A 26,024-nucleotide genomic window follows, 5' to 3' on the forward strand; every position below is an offset into this window, starting at 1 on the left:
GCTGAAGAAAATTCTGCAGTTATTCTAGAAGGGACCTATTAGGATTTTTCCTGCCCTTGTCTAGGATGTGCTATAGTTTAGTGGAGAATTAAAATTGAGCAAGTAAGCAGTTGAGGGTCTGGTGCCTCTAAAGATAACTTTTTTTCTTATGACACAGCTAGGGATAGCTTTTTCCAATGCCTACAGGTTGGGTTTTCTGTCTACAGTCACTTTTATTGCTCACTGTTTTGCTGAGTGTTATACATTTAGGCATTTGCCTAACCTCAGATTGTTAAGACTTTTTCCTTGGGAGCAGAGATGACTACAGCATTTCACAGTGACTTTTTAATTATGACATTGATATTGGTATCTCCTTGGTGTACCTCTTTCCTGTAACTTTCCCTGGAAACTTGAGGATTGCCTTACAAGGGTTCCTGTTACACTATCTGGGTGTCTCATTGATGTGTATCAGTCAGTAATACTTGCACAGATGAGTCTTAAGGCTTACATGAGCATACTGCAAAAGCACTGGTGTGCTGTGATGCAGCAGTACCTACTGTAAGCAAGCTGTTAATTTGTGTGTCTTGGCTTGTTTTAGATCTTAGCAGTGCAAGTAGCTTGTATATCACAGTGGTAATAATGTAGATCTTAGTGTCTCTTCTCCTCTACAAAGTTTTGTCAAAGTGTATCATGTGTTGTGAGACTGCAACACTTTGAAGGCTTAAAGGGATATTATGAGAATCACTGTGAAACTGGAAATGTATATTCATGTAAAATATTTCTAAATAACTTCTGAGTAACCATAGTTAACTAAGCATGCCATTGACATCTTACACCAAGACCTGAAACAGCTTTTTTCCTCTAGACAAGAGAAATCAAATTGCCACCTAGGCATTCACAAATATGTTTCAGCAGATACCATGCATGGTACGCTAGCCTGTGTCCATATGTGTTTTAGGAAATCTCCTTGGAATATCTGAAGTCCATATGGCTATGTATGATGAAGATATCTTGAAAAATCCCTTCTATTTGGCCATTCAGAAACGGCGTCCTGATCTGTGCAGCAAAGTTGCAGAACTCCATGGTATTGTAAGTATCAATAAGTAGATCTGAAACTGCTTATTAAAGAAGTAGCTAAATTAACTTAAACCATATGCCTGCTATGTCACATGTAATGATTAGTGCAAGCCTACAAAACTTGGAAGTGAAGCAGAGGAACTTCTAGCTTAAGTTGCTTCTTTACTACTATGGACTTCTTGATACATGGCAAGGATCATGGTTTAACTCCAGCCAGCAGCTAAGCACCACACAGCTGCTTACTCCCTGCTTCCTCCTGCCCTCTCTGGTGTGGTGGGAAGGAGAATTGGGAGGAAAAGGTAAATCCCTGTGGGTTGAGATGAGGACACCAATAGAGCAACATAAAGAAGAAACAACAGTAATGATATACATGGTGAGTGACATACAGTGCAATGTGCACTGCTCTGGGCACCACTTGCCAGCCTACAGCTTGCTCAAATCACTTGCCTTTCCTGACAGCCAGCCCTTGATTTGTAAAGTGGGCATGATGTCAGTATGGTTTTGAATATGCCATGAGCTGATTTGGTTTGCTATCCTGGCTGTGGTGCCTCCCAGCTTCCTCTTGAAAAAATTAACCCTACCTAGCTAAACCCAAGGCAGCATGATAGTAAAATCTCAACGTTGGTGGCGTTTCTTAACTTGGCAGGAAGCTTATTTTCTTTGCTGTAAACTAAACTTACATTTTCTCCCACTTGCTTGTGACTTAAAATGGGATTGACCTTTTGAAATTCTGGTGGTCAATTGATAATTTCTTGACAGCATTTTACACAGCAAAATAAAGCCGTTAAACTGAACTGGAATAAACACTCCAGTCCTTAAGATCTTCTGATCTGGGTATTCTGCAGTTAGTTTTCATCCAGAGTTCAGTGTTTGGAGACTCCATTAAACCTGGAGGTTTTAATTACCTGATTATAAAGACATGAATGGGACAGAGTTCTTTCAGTTTTCTATTACTTCAGTTGGTGATGTGTTTATCTGAAATGCTAAAATCTGTTCACCAGTTCTGTCTGTGTTCTAACACCATTTCCAAAAGCTTCTGAGTACTGGTGAAACTGTTTGCTTCATGTTTCTCTTCCTTGTCAATGAGTTGTGTTTTTGAGCATGCATACAGTGTTTGTTGTATTCATAATGTATTGCTTTCTAATTTTCTCAAAACTTCCAATCTGTTGGTGTGCAGTAGACCCAAGATGTTTCTTCTCTTAGATTTTTTTTTTCTGTCATGGATTTTATTTTAGTTTAAAAAAACTTTTCACTTTTATTAGCTGCCTAACTTTAAGTCATTCATGTGACTGATGCTAAGTAACTTAAGATTTCATCTCCTTTTCCTAGTATTGTTTGCTTTGTATAAATCTGTCATTCTTTTTCAGATAAGTGGCTAAATGAAACTTAGAGGTTAATCACAGGACTGTCTATCAATGGCTTTTAATTATTTAAACAAAAGCACCTGTAGTTGCTGTACATCTGCTAGGACATATTTATAAGCCAGATTCAATTGCTAGCATCTAAAAGGCAAAAGCTATTCGTGTTTAGTTGATGATAAATTACATTTCTCTCTAAAGCATGGTCTAACTTTTTTAGGTGTTAGTTCCATGCAAAGGAAGCCTTTCAAGCAGCAGTCTTTCTACCTGCCAGTTTGAATCTTATGTTCTGAAGCCGCTAGAAGAAAATTTTCAGACCTTAAATGGAAAGGTATATCTGTTTTGATATCTAAATGTAGCCTGGGGACACTCCAATAAATGATTTGCTGCAGTTGATGACTGACAGTGTGAACTAATGGTTACAGGAGAAGTAGCTAGGAGGTAGAGCTAGCTGGCAAAAGCTGTATGGTGCCCACCTAAGCCAGAGTTCAGGGATACACTGCTTTCCAGCAAAAGCTGTATTTTGTTATGTACACAAGAATAATTGTCCTGTTCAGATGGTAACACTGCCCTGGATTTCAGCATACTACTTTGTAAACTCATCTGTGTTTTGTGGCTCTGAAGAACTTTGTTGTGTGGCAGAAGGGCCTTTATCACTTAGTCAAGAAGTGTCTCTAGCTTTCAGGCAAATAGTAACCTGCCTGTATATATTGTATGCAGATGCAAGTTCACTAAGGTGGAAGACAAAATTATAATGATATTGAGTTGTATCTGAAGCCTGATGTGTTAGTTCAGTAAGCAGAGTAGAAATGAACAAAGCAGCAAGCCATGGTAACCAATGCTAACGCTGCATTTTTCCACTTGGAATTTTGTAGTACATTCTGATTTGCAGGCTGTCATCTAGATCTTCCTACTGCAGATGTCCTTACTGGAGTTACTTGAGAAGATAAAGCTGAGTGTAAGAAATGTAGACAAGATGTGTGGTGTCTTTCTCAGACTGGACTTAGGCCCCAATTCTAAATTGTTCTTTAATTTCCCTTCTGCTAAAAGTGCTCTAAAATCTGGAAATAGTCACTTGGACCTTGGAGGTTGTCTGAAGCCTCCTCTAATAGTAGACCTGGAAAGCAAGTAGGTGTAAGCATGGTTTGGCTAGGTGTTGTAGACTGATGGAGCCTGTTTCTGTGTCTACACAGCACAAGAATATGAAGTCTCTTGAATCTGGGGCTTTTTTGTCTTCCAGGATTCTCATTCCCTGGAAACGTAACTCTGCAATGCAGAAGCCAAAGAGTAACTTTCTTCTGGTGGAGTTTTGACCTGTGTTTTTGTTTCATTTCAGGAAATCTTCATACAAGGAAACCTCATTGTTTTAGGAACTGGTTTTAATTATCATCTCTCAGTACCTGTTCTTTTTGAGGAAACATTTTACAATGAAAAAGAAGAAAGCTTTAGTATATTGTGCATAGCTCATCCACTGGAAAAAACAGATTGCTCAAGTATGTATTGCAGTGTTCACTTGGTGGTCTTGTTTCTGCAGTGAGTGGATTAGTAGGTTTGATACACCTAATGAATTTACTTCATTCTGAAAATTGTTGGCTTGGTTGAAAGCTCCTGGCACTTATTAGCCTGCTGGGGCACACGTTGCTGTGCTGCTGGAGACAAATACTGGGTTGCTGCCAGGCAAACTCAATTCTGTAGTGTCTAAGCCCCAATCTCAGCACTAAAAATGACCTGTAGAATACTTGATCTGACATGATTTTTTAGTGATGTTCAGTTTAGCGTTGACTCCTTAAAGGGTTTTAGCCCTAGGAAGTGACATGTCTTGAGATGCAAGGTGGGTGCACAAAAAGCTGGATGGGTAAATTCTTTCACCATCAGTTCATCAGTGGTTAGAGGTATTGCATAGTTATGTAGCAGCTCTTCTGGTGGTGGTCTGTCTCATGAAGGTAAATGTGTTAATTTTTGTCCTGGTACTGAAAGTGCTCTCTATAAGGCTGAAACATTATTTCCAAACCTACTGTTAAAGCTGTGAATGTAACAGGGTTTCCTTGAGAATGTAACAGTCTGTTTACTAATTAAAAGGAACAGAAGCTTCTAAAACATGCTTTTTCTGGAATGAAAACATCTAGTCTTCCCAAATAACATGAGAATACCCATTTGAAACAAATGATGAGAAAATGAGGTAATACTAGGGCAGTGTGAAAATGGTACTGAGGGAAGTGGGAAAGTTGTTCTGAAAAAAAAAAGCTGGCATACATACAGGCTCTAAATTCTATAAATATTAATCTAAATCTAAAAAAAATTGTACTTGTGGTGTTCCTTTTTGGCCATTACTTAATGTAGTTGTATAACCATCTTTCAGAAGTGAGGTAATCTATAATTTTAAAAAGTACATTGAAATGAAAGAGATCTAAGCTTGTTATTAGTTGTGTGCCTTTGCAAATGAAAGGCTTGCCTAAAAAAAAAGGCAGGAAAAGCAATATGAATTTTAAGTGAGGGATCCAATTGTCTTATTCAGAAGGAAAGTGCATTTGGATTAATGGTTGTGTGAAGCTATTTGGCTCTCCCATTCAGAGAGTGCATCTAAATAAAGAATAGGTTATGTAGAAATCCAAGATGGGATTTTGACAGCTTGCTCCCAGCATGCTGACTTTCTGCATGGCCATTTAGTGACTCCTGTAATGTGCTTTTCTGCTTTCAAGCTTGACTTGCACTCAGATTATGTGAATATGCCAATATATTATCCGAGGGTAAAAAAAACCCAAGTGCAATCAGTTTCAGCTATTCCAGATAAATACTTGACATAAAAGGAAAAGAGCCTGCTCTAAATGTGGTGCATTAAACTCTCTTAATTAAAAGCAGTACCTTCAGTTAAAAATATAGTAAGCTGAATTGGTGTTTCATCACACACAAGTTAGCTTGTGACAGAAAGTACTTTATGCATATGTATTAAACCTTTGTGTTAATTCTTGGTTTTCATTTTAGGTGAATCTGCAACTTCATCAAATGCTGATTCTCTTAAAAATATTGAAGATGTTAGAGGATTCTTGGGAAGGCACTGTGAGAGATTTGATAAATACATAGGATCTTTCTATAGAACATTTAAAGAACATGAGAGGAAAAGCCTCCGTCACTACATAGTCAGTGTCTTGCTTCTTAATGTTTAATTTACTAAATGTAATTTGCTTCACTGCTTTGGATGTCTCTTGTCTTACTGAGCTTTTCTTTGTCAGAGGAATCTAGAATTAAGGAAGATGGGAAGGGAGAAAGTAGAATTCTTAACTGTAAATACCACATCTTAACTATTAGGTAAAGACAATTTTCCTAGTGAAAAATCTTACAATAGTGAACACTTCTGAGGCAGGGAAGGATTCTGTTTTTATTCTTTGTTGCTTCAAGTCAGATTAACCTGAATCTGATTGCTCCTTTCCTTTTCTCCTCCCCTTCAGGATTCTGTCAATGCACTTTATACCAAATGTCTCCAGCATCTTTTGAGAGATTCGCACTTGGTAAACACTTACTCCAATAAATATGTGGTGCATGGTGCTACTTAAGCAATAAATGATCTAACTTTCTATTGGTGTTTGTGTGGCTTTCCTTTTCTAGAAGATGCTTGCAAAGCAAGAAGAGCAAATGAATCTGATTAAACAAGCAGTTGAAGTAAGCATCTGAAATGAAGTAAAATAATTAGCAAGCTATTTTTAACTCTCCCTTTCATGCCTGAAGTACTGGTGTTTTTTTTTTTCCTACAGATGTATATCCACCATGCTATTTATGATCTAGTCTTTAAGTATGTGGGGACTATTGAGGCAAGTGAGGTAAGTTTGTCTGATAGTTAAAGATTAGTAATACATGAATCACTGGATTTTAAAAAACCTGTTCCTTTCTATTCATTAGGATGCTGCTTTTAACAAAATTACAAGGAGCCTTCAAGACCTACAGCAAAAAGACATTGGAGTGAAACCTGAGTTCAGGTGAGAGCTGATTGTGGACTCTTTGAGAAGTCATTAAGATCTTGTCTTAAATAAGTCTGAGGCCAGGCAAAAAGTGTCTTCTATCAGGCAATAGGAAGTTATTATTATACTTAATTCCTTTGAAATGAAGAAGTAAAGACTTGCAAGTGCTATATTAGGGCAGTCTTTGCACTGATTGTTACCTCATTTAGTTTTATATTCCTATGCTTCACTCTCCATCTACCAATATGCAAGTGTACTTGGAGTAGAGATGGGAATATTTTAATACCATTCTTCATTTCAGCTCTGAAGAAGTTAAAACTTGGGTTTTGAACATCTTGCACAGGAAATCTGTATGCTAACCATTTCTTTCCCATTAATTTGTAGTTTTAATATACCACGTGCCAAGCGAGAACTGGGTCAGTTGAACAAATGTACTTCTCCTCAACAGAAGCTACTTTGTCTACGAAAGGTGGTTCAAATTATTATGCAGTCTCCTAGCCAAAGAGGTCAGTAATTAGTGAACTAATAATTTAGTACCTTTTTCTTAACCGGTACACAGAACCTTGGTGTATATAAACCATCTGTTTGAATAGTACTTGTGGATTAAACACAAGCCAGAGTCAGTCAGCCTTGCTGGTCTCTAAACAAAGCAAAATGGAGGCAAGATAGACACATCAGCATTGTTTCTTGCAGGGTAAGGTGGGGTACTTGGTTAGCTTATTATGTTTTAGCTAGAGCATGTGAGAAGCTTGCATATGCTAGGACATGGATTTGAACCATGACATGACTAACATCAGACGTTCATTCTCATTTTAGTTAATGTGGAAACCATGTGTGCAGATGATCTTCTCTCTGTTTTGCTGTATTTACTTGTAAAAACAGAAATCCCTAACTGGTATGTAACAATATTTTTGACTATGCAAAGCTCATTGTATTATCTTATATGTAATGCTGCTGTACAGGCAAATGCTTCTGAATATGTAGTAGGAACATACTGAAAGTCAGAGGGGCTGATGTAATGAAGAAAACTGTTTTTAGCAGGACAAATATCAAAGATGTGTTACAAGTGTTACTGAATCAAGGACTGATCAGGGATTAAAGTGTTGTCTTTGCTTTTTTTGATTTCCAGCCTAGAAAAAACTTGTAATGGGAGTCCATCTCTATACCAGATTTGCATGTCAATACAGATTTAAGATTGATGCTTCCTTGTCTGTGCTTGGAGCTGCAAAACCTTTATACAGCTTCTAGATGTTTGATGCATTTAATATAGAGAAATTAGATTTGAATACTTAATTGCTTGCTCCTAGCCTATACCATTGTATCTGTCCTCACTATCACTAGAAATATATCTAAACATTCCAGCTGTACCTGAAGAGAATTATAGGATGAGTGTGTCCCTTCCCAGAGACAAGCCTTTTTCCTGTAATTTGTAGGTGTGACTGCACTGGTGCTTATGGTACTTGAAACAGTCATGTTTGCAACATGCATGCAAAGCAACCTCCCACTGCTGTTCTTGTCCCATCCTTCATATTCCTTATATCCAAGTAATAACTTTTCATTGAAGAGTTAAGAGATAATTAGAGTTCTGTCCATCTACAAATCTCAGAACAGCCATCGTATTGCTAGCATAACAGTCTTTCTAGAAGCTTTTTCTTAAACTACATCAGTTTTCTGCCTGGATTGCCTAAGAAAAGTTGCAGTATTAAGGTTTGTCATCTTTTTTTTTTTTTTAAGTGGTTCATGGCTCTAACTTCTCATTTCAGGATGGCCAACTTGAGTTACATAAAGAACTTCAGGCTTTGCAGCTCAGTGAAGGATGAGTTGGGATACTGTCTAACCTCAATTGAGGCTGCAATAGAATACATACGACATGGCAACCTCTCTGACAGATCAACAGTAAGCTGCTCTTACAGTCTCTCAAATGTGTATTTGGTAAGCTTGTAGGATTGTGTACCACTGTGGGAGTAAATCCACTTGGAGGATACAAACAGCTAACCTAAGAGTTCCTTTTTTTGCATTAAAGAAGTGATTATGGTGTCCTAATCCTGCAGCAATACTTGTTCATTGTGTACTCCTTGAAGGAGGTAAATGTCAAGTCTACCTATTCATATGAATAGAGGAAAAATGACAGCACTGTTTTCAACATCTGAGTTCTCAGTAAGTCTATCTCCTGTTTGTACTCTGTGATGATTATGAAAGCAATGCAGTACTTAAGAGAAGGCATACTTAAAACAGATTTTTCTTCAATAATTTTTAAAAGATTAGCTATGCTAGGAAAATGGAGGCTGCAAGGTAATTTAGTTAAGTACATCTTCATACTCCAAAAATTCAGTGTTTGCAGTGCAGATTAATATGATACATCAAGTTAATAGTTGAATGGGAGTGCAGGACTATGATAAGGTGGTGTTTGAAGGTTAAATTTGGCTCTCAGAATGTCTAACCTAGCAGGGACAGGAAGCTAGGCTGCAATGTAATTTAGTAAAGTACATCTTCATACTCATACTTCAAAAATTCAGTGTTTGCAGTGCAGATTAATATGATACACCAAGTTAGTAGTTGAATGGGAGTGCAGGACTATGATAAGGTGGTGTTTGAAGGTTAAATTTGGCTCTCAGAATGTCTAACCTAGCAGGGACAGGAAGCTTGTGGATGCATGAGTTACTTCCTACTGGGCAACTAGACCTGTCAGTCAGGTCAAATCCCTCCAGGCCAGTCAAGGATGATATTGATGTGACTTTTGAAACTTCTGTGATTTTAAGAACTTAGTAGCTTATTTACTAAAGGGATCCAGTCTTACTGCTCCTGTTAAACTTTCTACTGTTGCAAAATTAGGTTTTCCTGATCTGATGTGGAATCAAAAGGAGTGAACTTGGAACCAGAATGAAATCAATGTGTCTCAGTCTGCCCAACTGCAAAGCACTGGAATCTAAGTACAGGAGCCAGAATAATGGTTCAGTGTGCAGGGCTTGGGATGGGACAACCTGGGGCATGATCTTAAAAAAGCATCACTTCAGCATTTTACCCTTTTGCTGTTTCTTGGTTTTGTTCTTTTCTGGGATCTTCCCATGAAGCTGGAATGCACAGGTTTGTTTTGTGCACTCAAAAAAAAAAAAAGGCACTTTCATTTTGTGTAAAGAGACTGGTGGTATTTGTCTGTAATGCTGTATTGAACTGCTTAAAAAAATAAAAATTGTTTAAAAAGAAAACAACCTGCCAAACAATTTTGCCTCCTGTAGTCACTTGGCTGTCTCTAACAGTCCATATACAAATAGTGATGCTCATGCTCTTGATGGACAAATTGAGCTGAAGTAGAATCCTCTTCCACAATAATTCCAGCCAGCAGAAACAAAGAATATGCTGCTCTTACATTTAAATGCCTCGTTCTATCCCTCATTATATGGCTCAGGGTAGCAGTTTTTATCCTAGGGTTCCCCTCAAGTCATTATAACTTAAGTGCCACTGCCATTAAGATACTATATTAATTTCTTTGGGAGGCATTGGTCTTGAAAGATGAACTTACATATTTGAGAAGTCTAAATGAAGGCAATCTCTTGCTTCATTTAGAAGCAATACTTAGTGTCTGCACCAGTATAAGAGCAAGTAGTAAGTCTTTCTGCCCATACCTTAACTGTAACAGCTCCAGACAGAGTGCCAGCCTCTAACTTTCTCACTTAGTTGCATGTACAGGGAGTGTGCAACAAGAACTTCTTTCTTCTACACTGCCTTTCAGAGCAGATAACATGGCTTGAAGGCAGCATCTGCAGATGAAGTGGAAAACAGCAGACTCTTGGAAGACAAGGAAGTGACTAACCCCCTGCCCAGGGTAGCAGTTTTTTATCCTAGGGTTCCCCTCAAGTCATTATAACCTAAGTGCCACTGCCATTAAGATACTATATTAATTTCTTTGGGAGGCATTGGTCTTGAAAGATGAACTTACATATTTGAGAAGTCTAAATGAAGGCAATCTCATACTGCATACTTAGTGTCTGCACCAGTACAAGAGCAAGTAGTAAGTCTTTCTGCCCATACCTTAACTGTAACAGCTCCAGACAGAGTGCCAGCCTCTAACTTTCTCACTTAGTTGCATGTACAGGGAGTGTGCAACAAGAACTTCTTTCTTCTACACTGCCTTTCAGAGCAGATAACATGGCTTGAAGGCAGCATCTGCAGATGAAGTGGAAAACAGCAGACTCTTGGAAGACAAGGAAGTGACTAACCCCCTGCCCTCTAGCAGAGCTGGGAAGGGAAGAGCTGGATGATGCTCTTCTGTAGTGTAGGCTAAGGGAGAACAAGGAGGTGCATAATGAAGAGGAATGTAGCAAAAACCTTCCAGGAATTGGAGGAAAAAAAAGTAGTGAGGAGATGGAGGAACATGGTAGGAACTTCTGAGAGCATTGCTGTCCCTTCATGAACTTACCAGCTGAGATTTTTCCATTCTTCTCTGGAAAAGGAGATCAATGTTCCCTGTAAAGCAGCAGCAGCTGTCTTCTTGATGCACCATGGTTCCAGATTGTGCTGGAAGGGGTTGTGGAATTTAAGTGAGCAGGAACATTGCTGTGCCCTGGGGCTTCATTACAGCCCTCATGTGGCTATGCTTAATTTTGTAGCTGGTTTCAGATGGAGCTGCTGGCAGCTGAGTAATGCTCTTGTCCAATTCCTAATGAAGCTGACTGCATAAAGCAAACTCAGCAGGGAACTTATGTACCCAGTGGGGTAATGGGCATATTATCACCCTCATGTCAGTAAGAAGATTGCACTTAGAACACACCTGCCAAATCCCTTCACCCAAAGTCATACAAGTCTTGGAGAGATATTTTGGTTGTGAGGAGGAGAGGAGCATGTAACTGAAAGCATCAGAGAGTCCATTTTGTTTTCTGGGAGCTGTCGACCTTGTTTCATTAGAATTCCAGTTAATAATTACAGGACCATAGTTATGTTCCTATGCACAGCTAATGTGTAGAAAGACTCTCTAGTTCAGGGGGTTGAAGTAAGGTGTAAAGTAGAGCCAGCCACTGGGGAATGGGCAGTGGTTTTGGTCTTCTATGGAGAAAGTTGTAGTTTGCAATGAAGTTGTCGTGGAGGAAGTCAGGTGGGAGAAATTAGGAAAGGAAAACTTGAACACAAGCTGAGGCTAATAGTGTTTGGGGGGGAGGTGGAGTGAAGATAATTTCCCTGAGTCATCAGCTGTAACTTGTGAAAGTCACCTTGGATAGGTACACCCTCTGGTACAAATATTTCAATTCTATAGTGTAGAGAATAATGCTAGATAAAAAGATTGTTAATGTTTGGATGTTAGTTTCTAGGTGATTAGTTTAAAAATGTCTGAGTCCCACTCAAAGCATTCTCCCCCCTGCTTAAATTCCTGGAGTACATGTAAAGCTGGTTATAAGAGTTTTGTCTTTGAAGGCCCAGATTTGCTTAATACTTCAGCCAATACCTGAGTCTTCTGCCATTTTTAAAAGATACATACTTCTACCTGGAATGGAGTATTTTCTTCTACTTCATATAATAAATAATACCTCTATATAAGGACTGGTTGCTTAAGTGACTCCTTGCAATGAGTATTCCCCTTGGGGAACACTTCTCTTGTAAAGCACACTGTGGAAGAAACAGTACTAACACTACAGTGTGCCTTGCTAGTGGTTACTTGGAGTCTCCAGAGCAAAAGTATAAAACTGTCTGTGATCATGCATATTAGAAATTCTGATTAGACTTCAGAATATTGTAAAGCTCTGACTTTTTTTTTTTTCTAGTTAATAAAAAATTTTAATCCAATATTTCTAAGGGAAGTTTGTGCCTGACCACACTGAAGAATCTATCCAAGGAGGCTAGTGGCATGTGCTTTCTAATTCTGAAAATATATGCTTGGGTATCTTTGGCTAAAGTACTTCAGTTTCAAAAGATTGGAGAATATTTTTCATCTTTGTAAAACACAAACAACTTAGTAGTTGTAAAAGACAAGAGATCTAAGATATGATGTGTGATGATTTTGTTGGGCATCCCAGTTCTTATATTTTAAGGAATAGCTGGTGTTCATTCTTTGGATATTTTCTTTGACCTTTTTGTGATTTTTATAGACTATTATAGCACTGTAAAATCTTTTCCAGTGAAGAGTCCTAATTCCTCCTTGTAAAGAAGCTGCGTTGCACCTCTCATAATTCTTGTTCATTATGTTGTTTCTAGTTTTGCTGTCTTCTTCCTTAGATGATAGAACCATAATTTCATTAATGTTCATTTAGTTCATGGAGGATTAGAGTAAAGGAATATTTGGTGAATGTCTGCTTATTTCTTGAACAGCAGGTGTGCAAGGTAATAGAACCATAATTTTGTTAATGTTCATTTAGTTCATGGAGGACTAGAGTAAAGGAATATTTGGTGAACGTCTACTTATTTCTTGAACAGCAGGTGTGCAAGTCTTCTAGTCTCGGAATCCTAAATATGAAAGTAATTGAGGTTTTACATGCATCTGATAATTCACAAGTGGTAAATACAGTGTTTAATAGTTAAAAAAGTTAATTCCACTGTTAAGGTACTTTACTTTTGCCTGTAAATGAGCATATAGGTAATCTATATATTTTATTTTCAGGAATCTGAGAGACTGTGTGACAAGCTGCTTCTAAGACAAAGGATGAACTTGTTGTCTCAGATGTCTGCGACTCCAATAGACGGCTTATTTAAGGTTAGTGACTTTCATGGCAGACTGGACACGTACTTATGTACTGCACGTTTTATATCCCTTCCTTTCTGTGATTTTCTGAAATGTTAATGCAGTGTTAATTACGTTAGTACTGTGAAACATGCTTTAGTAGATGCTAAAAGTGTGTTTTGAATCTAGTGCACTTCTGTGCCAAAACATCGAGTTAATATAATCTTACAGATTCCATCACATTATAGGAAATATGGAAGCAAATGGGGATGAAATGCTACTGCTGTTGGTATTGATTTGCCCATTTAGTGCACAGATGTGATATTACCATCTGGTGGTCTCTCACAGCCTTTAGTGCTTGCAACTGAAAGTTTCCTGAAAGAATTTAGAAGTGGTCACCTGACAGCTACTTCATATTATGTTAAATCTCATATTGTCATTCTAAAAGAGTTTTGTCTTTACAAGGACACAAAGCAGAATTTCTAATTATATGTGTTCACAGCTTAGGGCTAGAGACTTAGGAATTTTACAGAAATGTTTCTGCACAGAGGGAGTGCAATTCTGTGACTGAGTGTAAAGAGAACAATAGGAATTGTTTTAATTTTTTATAGAAAATGAAGTAAGCCAAGAACAGATTCTTTTTTAATACTGAATGCCCATTAGGGGGCTTTGTACTGTGACATTGTTCATTCTGCTTTCTAATGCTTGAATACATCTATGTAATTGGTTCCTTTAGTTTTTGTGCTTCAGTAAATTACCCTTTCCCCACCCCCCACCCCCCTTCATAAAAGGAGGCTGTTTATATTAGTTCCTCATTCTCTTTCTTTTGGCTTTCTGTAGCATATTGCTTCAGGTAATCAGGAGGAAGTGGAGCGATTACTAAGTCAAGGTGACAGTGATAAGGACACTGTACAGAAAATGTGTCATCCTCTCTGTTACTGCGATAAATGTGAGAAGCTAGTTTCTGGGTAAGCACTTTTCTTCTCCACAAATACACAGAAAAGCTATGCAAAAGTCTTCATCTAAGATTTACTTTAGAGAGAATGCTGCTTTTGGTTATAGAGCAAGTTGGTAGCACTTCAGGATGTAGTAGGAAGCCTACATTCGTGTGGTTTGAAAAAGCAGAAGAAATATTAGAATACTGAATGCCCTGGAACCAGACAATTTTGTGGTGGAGTCTGTATGCCCTTTGGTAAAGGTGATGTGAAATGTTTTGTCTCTTCAACTTAACTGAAATATCTTGAACAAAACTGAATCTCTTAATAAAATTTAACACTGCATAGAATAATTTGTCAGTGTGAAACGGTACAGGATAGAAAGTTCCTAAATGAGTTTTTTGTTGGTCTTGGCAATTTTTCTCTTTCACTTCTCCTTACCAGTGCTGCACAGGTAACTGAGCTGCTTTTAAACCATTGTGTTTTAAAGGAAACTGAATGATCCTTCCATTATCACTCCATTTTCCCGAGATGACCGGGGATATACACCACTTCATATAGCTGCTATTTGTGGTGAGTATTTTCTTGACTAGTATTTTCTACTCCTTATGTTCCTTATCTTTATGTTTGCATGTCTTCCAACTTTGTGAATTCTGCATTGTTTTCTGCTTTTTATGCTATAGAAACTGGTATCTTGACACAGACTGAAGTTACTCTATATGCTTCTAAGCTCAGTTTTTTTATGACTCTGTTATTGTGGGTTTGTTTGTTTGCTGGATGTTGACTTTTGCTTTGGTGGTTACCAAAATAGTTCTTTCTTCAGCTGTGAAAATGTCATCAGAAACCAGTCTTGTTTTATAGAACTGACAGATTGAGAAATGAATCTTCTCTGTCTCCTGCAGCTGGCTATGCATGGTAGAGCTATACCATGTCTTGTCTTGTGATGTTCATTATGCCACTGATCTTATGTTTATAGATGTATTCATTTTCTTAGTGAGGTTTTTTTTTATAAATAATTTCCTTTTTTAAATTATTATCTTGAATCACAATGGGGGAGAGTGCTTTGTGTGGCATGGCTTTATTTTCTCTTCTTTTCTTGTAAAATACAAGCATAGCTTTTAGCTGGAGCTTTTATGGAGCTTTGGCCTTCAGTAAATTGCAACAAAAACCCCCCAAATATCAAGGAAATGAATATACAGTATATAGAAACATAGTATGCAGAAATTCAGGGTGTCTTGGTTCATAGTTCCTGTTTGAATTTGAAGAGTAGCAACATTCTTATGCAAAGTTTACTTCTTTCTTTTAATGTCTGTGTATTTTTTTAAGGGCAAACATCATTAGTGGATTTACTAGTAGCCAAAGGAGCCATTGTCAATGCTACAGATTACCACGGTTCAACTCCACTTCACCTTGCCTGTCAGAAGGGATATCAAAATGTTACAGTAAGCACCAAAAGGCTTAGTTAGAAATGAAAATAAATACTTAACCTAAATAATAAATATACAAATCTTACTAAGTTATTCTACTGTTACTGCCATTTGGGTCTTCTGAGAAGGTTTTACAAGAAATGTGTATGCTGTCAGAATTGAGGATCTTTTGTCATTGTAGTTTGCATGCAATTTTGTTTTTTCTTATAATGCAAGGTTTTCAGCCATTTCTAATAACCAAGCAATGCGTGTCTGATAATTCATCAGTTTTATTAACACAAATCTCTAATACATAGTACAAATAGAGAACTTGTTAACGTCTCTTGATTAAGACAGAACCACCATTGCAGTCATTGGAATGAATTAAATGACTTTGCATTGTGTTTAGGATAGACTGTGTAACTACAGTAATTTTTGTGTACTTGAATTTTATATATATGATTCTTCAATTAGCATTGTGGAAATTAAGCTGTGTCTTCACTTACACAGGCTCTTAAAATACAGGATAAATTATCCTGTAGTATTTATGTTACACTGCTCCACTAGATGATTCAGTTTTTCAGTGACAAGTCTTAATATGTTAGAAGCAGCTTTTATTTGAAACAGGAGAGACATAGCTGGTTTTTCATAAAGTTCTTCATCGTGCTAGAAAGCTAAAGGAATCTACAGAGTAAAAAGTTTTTACACATTAGTTTTTTTAGATACTGAAATGCCTACTTCTATTTTTCATTTAAGCTTCTCTTATTGCACTATAAGGCAAGTACTGATGTTCAAGACAATAATGGAAATACTCCACTTCATTTAGCCTGCACTTATGGTCATGAGGATGTAAGTAATTGCTTTGTAACAAACTAAATGAACGTTCTGATGGAATGGAATTAAACAGTGAATTAACCAGCACATTTTCACTAAACTTACATATATTTATAGAGTAAATAAGAAAGATTTGGAGGCTATTTACCACTGGAAATAAGGACTTTATTCAATAGTTCATAGCAATGTATAAATGTATAATATATATGTTCTTATATATTGTATTATAGATAATGTATAGATAATAAAAATTATGCATTCACATTAAAGATAGTGGTATTGTGCAAATTTAGTTGTTAGTTATCTCTCTTTAATAATGCTGAACTGTAAAAGCCTACCAGTTGGGCAATGGACTATATGAGCAGCAATGAAAAAAACCTTTTTAGGATTACAAGTTACATGAATTGAGAGACAATACCATCATTTATTGATAGCTTTCCTTTTCTTTCCAGTGTGTCAAAGCTTTAGTCTACTATGATGTGCATTCCTGTAGACTAGATATTGGTAATGAAAAGGGAGATACTCCTCTCCATATTGCTGCTCGCTGGGGCTATCAAGGGATCATAGAAGTGCTTTTGCAAAATGGGGCAAATCCAGAAATTCCAAACCGGATGAAAGAGACCTCCCTACAGTGTGCATTAAATTCCAAGGTATTCCTCTTTATCTTCAAGCTTGATTTCTTTCAGCTGCAGTTCCACAGCAGTGTAGATCCTTGCCTGCTAGCAGGATTCTATAATCTGGTACTGTGATAGTGGAAGTGTATTTTTCACTTTGTGAAAGAAAGGTCACATTTTAAATGAATAGCATGAATACAGTCAGTGGTATGTAACAAACTTGTAAATGGGTGCTTTTAATCTGCTCAGTCATAATCTGTTACTAATATTAGGTTGTCAGCTAATTTGTTTCAGTCAGTAGGTTCCTCTTTAAGTGTAGTTAAATTGGATCTCTTTATGTTTTTATGCAGATTTTGTCATTGATGGAATTAAACTATCTAACATTTGAAAAAGGACAGAGTGCTTCTGAGGTAACAAGCAATGCAAGCTGCTAAAATTTCTTTTGCTTACGTTTAACCTGCTTAATGTGGTATGTAACTTCTGGGGTTTTTTTTTGTTTGTTTGTTTGTTTTTTCTCCAACTTTAAGTCACCACTTAGGTCTCCTCAGCACTCAACAGAAACTTTCAGCAGAGGATCGTCTGTCTCAAGCCTGTCATCAGCATCAACTGACATAAGGCAAGAAGAAGTAAAAAATAGTTCTAAAGAGGTAAGACTGGTATAAGCTTTAACAATAAGGGAAGTGAAGGAAGCTAGAAGAGTGATATTTTACAACACTGTTTTAGGATGCTTCTTCAGGAATAGCCTTCTGTCTGGTATGGAAAATTATATGCTGCTATCTTCAGATGCTTGTCATCTCAGTATCTAAACACTTTTGTATGGTATCAACTGCTCTGCTGGTTATTTCTGAGGAAGAACTGAAAGCTTATGTGGAGTAGTTGTTCACATTTACTTCAGTTAACTAGATCATTTGAGAATTCATTGAGATTTTTAAAATTATAATGGCAGTCGGATCCCCAGGGACCTTGCTGTCCTGTACAGGAATTAAATGCCATTGTGAGTTTACGAAATTTATCAGGGGAAAAAAGACTAGTACAGGTATACTGCCAGAGAACTTAACAAGCTGGAACGTTAAACAAGCTTTCAAAACAGGCACAGGAAATCAGTTTTGCAACCTGTGAAGGGCTACTCACTATATACTGAATACCTTGCATGTAGGTGCGTGCTGATTTTGCTCTGTTCACACCAACCAAGATGCCATCCTCTGGATTTTTTTCATGTGGGACCTCAGTATAGATACTTTACATTTATCGCCTCCTAATACTGTCATATCACCACTTTTGATGCTTTTCTTTTACTTCTTTTCCCCCAGTTCTTCTGTTGAACTTTTTTTTGCTGGACTGGCCTTCTTAATATTCTTATTTTTCTCCATATCACCTCTACATTCAGATTCTTCCTTTTCCTGCTGTTAAAAGGTTCTTCTCTTGCAAAAAGTTTGTTTTCTACAGATGTTGAGGAAACTCAAAGCTTGACTGGACAATATGACTTCACACTTCATTATCAGTTACCCTGTGAGAGCCTCAATGTAGGAGCATACCTCCCTGTCTGCACAGAGTCAAGCACTCTAAGTCTCCTGCACATAAAAGTTCACTTCATAGGTTGAGGATGTATGTTTCCTTAAGGAAACAAATTTATCACACCCTAAGCTAATTTATCACACCACCACAGCTAAGACTGTAGTTCAAGCCAGGGAAGAAGATTTACAGGCACCTGACACCTTAGATTCTTGGGGTTAATGACCTTCTCCTGTAATCCAGCTTTAGTTAATTTCTGTTTACGAAGTTTCACATGGGCTCACCGCTCTTACTCTTGCTAAGCAGAGGCAAGGGCCTAATCCCAAGAGAGCTCCATGAAGGGGATGCCACTGGAAGGAATAGGAAGCTGATAAGGTCAGTTTTCCATACTTCAAGGTTTACACCATGGATTAAGCACATGCAGTTAGATCTTTATTAGTCCTTGCTGCTGCTGATTTAAAATCTTTGCTTAAATGAGCCAGTCGTGGTGTATGTCTTGGACATGGCTTGTTTGCAACTTAGAAAAGAGAGAGTGAAAGAGCCAGGCATGTGAATTTGGAACTTCCTCTGTTGGGACTAATAATTCCTTGCACAGTTTCTGTTCAGCAACAGAAAAACTGAGTGTGCAAGTGAATTGCAGTAGACTTGTTTCATCTATTTTTACATTTAAGAGAAGGTACTTCTGTTCCATGGAGGACGAAGCAAACTGGAAGGATGGGGAAATGCATGTAGCAGACGTTTTGCCCAAAGTACTCTCAATAAATTATCTATAAGCTGCATAACAGATGTTGTATGCTTCTCTGCTGCCAGGGCCTGAGGCACTTTTTAGAACTGTAAGGATGTCATTATTTTTGGAAAGAAGTTATCAGGGCTTGTTGGTCACTAGCTGTTACTGTTGGGCATCTTGTATGTGATAAAAGTGGCTTTTGACAATCATCGACCTTCACATTCTCCAGTGATGCTATCCTATGTGATGAGGGGAAATTGATGGGAGGCACAGATCTCCCAGGTATATGTAGAGTCCATTGTGGTTGTGTATGTGTAGAGATTGAAAATCAGCTCACCTAAGATTGAAAATCAGGAAGACAGTTGTCTTAACTCCAGAGATCTATTTTCCCTCCTTCGTCAGTGGAAAGAAATTGGTACCTCCAGAGAGGAACCTAATCTCAGACATGCTTAGTTCAACTGGCGTTGCACTTGAGTGTCATTTGTTGACTGCATTTTGTTCTGTGGTTCCCAGAGAGGGAGTTTAAATGACTGGCTTAGATTTAGACAGCTAAGTAATGAATCTCTAAAGACATTTAAAGTTAGGAATGAGGAATCCTACCTTGAGTGCCTAGTGCATGACTTCAGGGAGCTCTGCCTTATAGTAATAAAATAGAACTTGGCTATTTTCCTAAAAAGAGATAAAAATAGATGGAGAAATTTAATCTAGCCTCAGCTCTTTCAACTGTGGATATGTCCTATTCTGCTAAAACCCTGAAGAAAGATTAGACCAGTAAAACCTAACTTCCTTTTATTCTCATTCTTCCTTATTTGCCTTACCAAACACTGCTGTTGCTGTCACAGTCAGCAAGATAAGTCATTTGAGATAAGGACTGAAATGTGACAGTAGCTGTTACTACATGGTGTCTTCAACTTGCAAGATGCTACTTCATATTGAAACAACTTTGTTTACACAGCAGTGGTGAGTGTAGCACAGTGCTAGAATAATTTGCTACTATGGGACTGTCACAAAGCTTGTTAGATGATTCTTCAACACTCTGTAGAGGCTGAACAAGCTTCCTGTTGATAGTACTAATGGACTTTCCTGCCCTTTTACTAGCACCAGTACCACTTCTATCAGTTTAGATCTCGACTCCTTCATGTGAGAGTAGAGAATCAAAGAAGCAGAGAGACAAGTGCATCTCGTCGTCCTGCTTTCACAAGCAGTGGGAGGGATCAGGGGAATGGTGTCAGTGCACTGCAGGGCACCTTCCATCTCCTCTTTCCTCCCTGCAGAGCTCATAAACAGGAGAATATTTACACCAAGCAGTTGTACTCAGGCATTAGCTGGCCTGAGCTTACACATTCTTAGTTATTCCAATGCTGGTTCCCTGGAATAACTGTTGGAGTTGAAGAAACATTGCTTTTGCTAATGAAAGTAGCTTTGATATTCATATCTTTTCAGATTTTAAGAAAACAACTTTCATACTTGATTTTAAAATCAAGTTAGATTAGTACGTTTGTTTTTTATCATGGGATTGAGCCAGTCATTTGCAGATTTGGACACTTGGAAAGCATCTTTTTCATCCTAGACTGTTGTTTCTCAAATAGCAAAATAAAACCTGCCATCCTTTGTGCTTCTGGTAACGTATAGCAGCTCAGCAAGAGTCCAGACTTCTGGACTCTAATACTAGTGTTTATCAAGGTAGAAATCTGTCTTGAGTAGGGATATCTAATGTTAAACTCACAACAGAAACGCACAGTCAGCTGCTGCTGAAGTGGCATAATAATGGATATCAGCTTACATGGCTTTGTTTAGGTGTGGACTACATGTCCTCTATTTAGCTAAGTCCTTTTTATCTTCAACTAAACAAATCAGAGAGTATCAAATGGTCATAGGCCTTGCACAGCTTTTCTATTGGATAAAGAAGGAAGATTTTTCCTTTAAAACAAATATGAAATGAGCCAGCAGTAATCCTACCACATGAGCTTAGGAGGTTAGTAGAGGACACAGGATTTTCTTTGGAGAGATTAGTACCAATACTAACAAAGCAAATAAATGGTTTTCTTCATACATAGGTGGAAAAACTCCTAAGAGCAGTTGCTGATGGAGATCTGGAAATGGTGAGTCCCAGCATGGCTGTTGAATATTACTGAATTCCAATTTATCTCATTCAAAGTGAGGAAGTTATTTGTAAACACTAGGTGAGGGATGCTTTGGGTAATACCTTCCTTCAGTAACGATGAATCAAATTCAGCTAATTTTCTACAAAGAATATTCATTCCCTGTCCCCAAATTATTTTACCTACAGTGCTTTAATACCCATTATTTTGATATTTCCACAACCTCTTGAGCTAAAGAAATTACTTTAAATTGAATAATTCCTTTGTGAAGGCATTTAATTTAAATGTCTGCATAGTCATCTCTAGGAGATGTGAAGAACATGAGGAGAACAACATTCAGGGCAGGCATTTTGGAAAGAACTATTGTGGGAAAGAGCAATTTATGTGCTTGCAGGTGCTCAAGCTGCATTGTCAAATGCTGTTGTTAGATGGGGAGCATGATGCATGGCAGAACTGTATAAAGCTATGTATGTTGAGGTCACAGTATTGGATTGGATGTGCAGTTGGCACAAAACCAAAAAAAGGCAAAATAGATTAGTTCTCAGGTGAGTCTGATTTTTGACACTAAATTCAATAGAAAGTGTTATTGTTCCCCACTGCTTGTTCTTGTGTCACAGAAGTATGTTCTCTCTTTTCCCATATGTGAACTGAGGCATGTGCTTGAGTGGCAACACTGTGCACCAGTCCTGGAAATTGCATGGTGGGATTTACAGGTTGCAGTTTTTTGACTTTGGAAGCATTCCAGTAATACATTGGCTTCAAATCCATACATGCTTTTTTTATTCCTCAGTTACCAGGTTCTCTAATGCTCTGAATATTGTCTACTCTTGATTCTGTTTGCTGCATGTAGTAATTGTGCATAGGTACTGTAAAAGAAAAACAGGCTCTTATTTTGTTTGTTGTTACCTTTTTATTAATATTTAATACAGAGAGGAAATTTAGGTGACAGCAGTCAATACAGAAAAGTTATCTCAGGGGCATACAGCTTTCCTGTAGTTTGTATTTCTCTTCAAATATATAGCTGATGGCCATAATACCAGTTTCAGAGTTAATGTTCTGTAATCTGTAATACAACCTGCTTGAGACATTTTTTTGATTACTGTTGCCTTTTATTCATGAAAATGTGAATAATAAGGCACTTCCAATGTCATTCTACTCAGAATTGAAGATGACACAGAAACCTTTAGAAGTCTTGTCTTTGGCAAGGTGTATAAGGCTGTACATGTCTTGTTTTGTAGTTCACAGAACAAAACCATGGAGCACACAGGGCTTTCTCTGCTGGATGTATGCTCTGAAAAATTTGTTTAGGTGATAGGTACTAGAGTTACAGATGCTAATGAGTTATCACACAGTCATAATAAAATAGATAATCTGTGTCACAGAGTACATACTGTATTAATATTGATTCTCCCATGGTTTATTCCAGTTAGATGATAGAAACAAATTAATTTATCAATCAATAGAAGAAAGAACTGTTCAGTTGTTAAGTACATATCATTCTCCTAGTTTACAGTATAACTTAATCTTAGTAATTATTTCCAAATCAGCCTTTAAGTTGTTTCCAGAAGCAGCAATACATACAGTGGCGATATTTACCATCCTTTGGCAAACAGTAAATGTGAGTGTATTAATTAACTTGTCATGGACTTTGTGAAAATCTAAACTGCATGATGAAAATATTTAAAGAAAATTAAATGTAGTGCTGTATTTCTGGAAAATTAGTATCTTTCAGTGGACATCAGCAATGAAAATTATATAGGAATTAATCTATGCATTCAGATGACAGAATCACCTTATTTTTTGTGGCTTTACTTTCCACATTACTCAAGTTCATGCAAAGCTGCTTATTATAAGGAGAACTGTACAATTGGATGGTGAAGGTTACAGCTTGCATATCTGTTAAAAAACCAGTTATTTAAAAATTCTTACCTTGTTCTGACAGCCTGAGGTCTGTCTCTGTAGGAAGGTAAGCAGAAGTAGGGTCATTAGTGCTGTTGTAAATTTCTACTGTGACAGTCAATTGAGCTTTGCAAGAGGAGACATTAAAAAAAAGTCCTGTGAAATTGGAAGATTAAAAAAAAAAGAAAAAGAAAAAAAGCTGTGAGCTGTGGTTTTCAGGAAGCCAGAAACCAACCTCTGTTATCATCGTATCACTTGCAAACTACAAAAGCAAGTATGCTTTAGACTGGAGAGAATACTGTTTATCAGTGACAGTTATTTTCCTTAGCTGACTCAACAGCAACTAATTCTATATTTTGAAAATAAAATTTAACCCACTTTGGTAAATTTTCTGTCGTGAGAAATATTTTGAGACAATATGAAAGGAATATCTACAGAAAGGATTAAACCTTATTCCCAAAATATGTTTCAGAGTTGTGCAGTAGTTTTGGTTTTGTTTGTTTGTTTTTGTCTTTTTTTTTAGTTATCAAACTGTACATAGATGTGTTTAGTGGTTGCTGAATTGGTAGAAAATTATTATAGCTCCATTATTGATGGGGACTGTTAAGAGTTGTCTTAGCCCATTGTATATTGCTCTGAACAAAGTCTTTATATGGCCTCAAGTCAGTAAAGTGGTCTAGAAGTATTTGATACATTTGATGTCAATTTTCAGTCTTAGAAATTGAATTTGGTGGTCAGGTGTATGTCATAGCTCCTTAGTGATGGATGAACTATTCAGCTTTCAACAAAGCCACTTAGACTTAAAAATCAAGCAAATAATAATAAAGTATCCACCCAGCAAGTCTTGACTCTTAAGGTAGAATGGATATGTGCAAATCCACCACAAAAAAAAGAAGTCAAATCTCCTGTATAAAACAAATCTTGTGGAGCAGCTAAACGTCTGGTACTTAAAGTACAATGTCCCTGGGGTGTTCTGCAAAATACTCCAGGAAGTGTGTTACTCTGCAGTGTAAAGAAGATTTTAGATGAGAAGTTAACTGGCAAAGAGAGATTATGGACAATATCCTGAGATGCTTCAGTGTGTGTCTGCTTAAAATTACATTTAACCTATTGACCTAAAAACCTTTAAACAAAAACAGTGGCTATTCCACTGGAATTATAAAGAAATATGCATGGGAGTAGCGTGTTCAGATTTTTGGTGAGACACTGGTATTAGTATGTTGGGAGCTGCATATTTGGATAACGGGAGGAGCAGTATTGAGTTGTGATAGAAGAAGGAGAAAGTGTCAGTTGTGAGAGTCTTGGTCAGTCTGCAGGGAAAGGGGGCAGCTAAGTTACAGTAATACTTATTTTAGACGTGTACAAATGTAGCAAATACTAAACCTTCACTGGTCCAGCCTTCTGTAAAAAGACAAGCTTGAGAGAAGATTTCTTTTTACTACAGAAAACAATTTATAATTTGCAGAGAAAGAAATATTCCTTGTGAAAAACATCCCTTTTCTGTCTCAGTTATGTTACCATTCAGAATGAAGTATATGGCTGTTAGTAGTTGTCCTAGGATTTATTCTACCTGCATCTGTTTCTTTGGATAGATTATTAATGCATGTTTGGTTTGTTATCATTAATATAGGTTTTGTTTTATGTCATTGCCCCCCCAAAGTTTCGGATACCAGTTAACTGTCATCGCCTTTGTCACTTCTTATGCTCATTAAAGCAAAATAATAAAAATTTGCATGGATATGAGCTGGCACAGATCATCTGAGCTGAAAGGATTTGGAGGGTTTGAGAATAGGTGAACACCGAAGTCTTGATTAGGCAGGAGGAAGTCATTTATAAATTACTTCACTGCTCTAGTTGGTGAACTTTCTAGCTGCTTTGTCAACAGTAACATTTGGTTTTTTTTAAATTTGGTGTGTGGGAAGCTGATGCCAGGAGGTAGCTGTATAATCTCCTTGAGATATTAATAGTTACATTTGTCAAATCTTACTTATGTACATACACAAGTTTATTAGGGCACGGATGCTCTGGACTCAGTAAAGGAGGACTTGCTTTTTATGCCAGGTACGTTATCTCTTGGAATGGATGGAAGAAGACTTAGAAGATGAGGATGACACAGCCAGTACATCAAAACCAGAATTCTGCCATCCATTATGCCAGTGCTCAAAATGTGGGCCAGCACAAAAGGTTGGAATATTCATTCTGTAAAAAGAGCAATTTGTGTTCTTGTAATGTAACTTTTAATTCTAAGGAAGCAGCATTCATATTGCCCAACACCTTTGGATCTCTCTCTGAAAAGCAATTAAATACATACAGATCTTAACAGAGTTCATCTGATGTAATGAAATTGTTCTCTTTAATTGAACTGTAGAAAATTTTGGATACAGGTCTAGTGTTCAAAGGCTTGCTAAATATCAAATGATGTGAAAAAACTTCACAGTTTGCTTTTAGAATATGTGGACTGCTGCCATTAAGGTTTGGAGAAATTTGAATAAATGGGAAAAATCTTCTAAGGCTCAGTTTCTCCTGGTTCTCTTTTGTAGTTTATATTGCTGTCACACAGTAGCTACTTACCTGTTAGTAATCAGGTTAGCAAGGAACACCTGCTAATCCTATAATCAATGTAATGCTGATAAGGTCTTTTTAATTGCATGACATCTTTCATACAAGCTATATCTGAAACCTCTTTAGAAATAAAATGTAATTGCAAAGCCTTCCTTTTCAATTGCAGACTTCTTCTTTCAAAAGGTAAAAAAGAAATAACAGGTATTTGCTTTTGGTCAACAGAAAGTAGCATAGTTAATTACACAGTTTTGTTGCCCATTTTCCTCAACAGAAATTTGCAAGGATCTCTGCTAATGGACTTGGAGTGAATGTTTCAAACCAAGATGGTTTTACACCATTGCATATGGCTGCACTGCATGGACACTCTGAACTTGTCTCTCTCTTGTTGAAACATGGAGCCAACATCAGTGCCAGGAATGC

At 37.3% G+C, this 26,024-nt stretch overlaps 1 protein-coding gene across 1 annotated transcript in view; it reads left to right on the forward strand.

Moving 5' to 3' along the window:
- The first annotated feature begins 944 nt into the window (after positions 1-944).
- ANKRD27 (ankyrin repeat domain 27 (VPS9 domain)) overlaps positions 945-26,024 on the forward strand; it is a 31,961-nt gene continuing 6,881 nt past the window's right edge. The window contains exons 1-22 of the mRNA XM_008945922.1: positions 945-1,068; positions 2,635-2,745; positions 3,751-3,907; positions 5,397-5,551; positions 5,861-5,920; positions 6,018-6,071; positions 6,164-6,229; positions 6,309-6,385; positions 6,752-6,873; positions 7,184-7,262; positions 8,131-8,263; positions 12,954-13,046; positions 13,854-13,981; positions 14,439-14,521; positions 15,275-15,390; positions 16,111-16,203; positions 16,641-16,838; positions 17,153-17,212; positions 17,330-17,449; positions 21,099-21,143; positions 25,104-25,226; positions 25,876-26,024. The exon at positions 25,876-26,024 is cut by the window's right edge and continues 67 nt beyond it. Coding sequence (XP_008944170.1) covers positions 967-1,068; positions 2,635-2,745; positions 3,751-3,907; positions 5,397-5,551; positions 5,861-5,920; positions 6,018-6,071; positions 6,164-6,229; positions 6,309-6,385; positions 6,752-6,873; positions 7,184-7,262; positions 8,131-8,263; positions 12,954-13,046; positions 13,854-13,981; positions 14,439-14,521; positions 15,275-15,390; positions 16,111-16,203; positions 16,641-16,838; positions 17,153-17,212; positions 17,330-17,449; positions 21,099-21,143; positions 25,104-25,226; positions 25,876-26,024 — 2,324 coding nt within the window. The 5' untranslated portion in view covers positions 945-966. The remainder of the gene's footprint in view (positions 1,069-2,634; positions 2,746-3,750; positions 3,908-5,396; positions 5,552-5,860; positions 5,921-6,017; positions 6,072-6,163; positions 6,230-6,308; positions 6,386-6,751; positions 6,874-7,183; positions 7,263-8,130; positions 8,264-12,953; positions 13,047-13,853; positions 13,982-14,438; positions 14,522-15,274; positions 15,391-16,110; positions 16,204-16,640; positions 16,839-17,152; positions 17,213-17,329; positions 17,450-21,098; positions 21,144-25,103; positions 25,227-25,875) is intronic.

Source organism: Merops nubicus, unplaced genomic scaffold (assembly GCF_000691845.1).
Source record: "Merops nubicus isolate BGI_N331 unplaced genomic scaffold, ASM69184v1 scaffold5808, whole genome shotgun sequence".
Taxonomy (NCBI): Eukaryota; Metazoa; Chordata; class Aves; order Coraciiformes; family Meropidae; genus Merops; species Merops nubicus.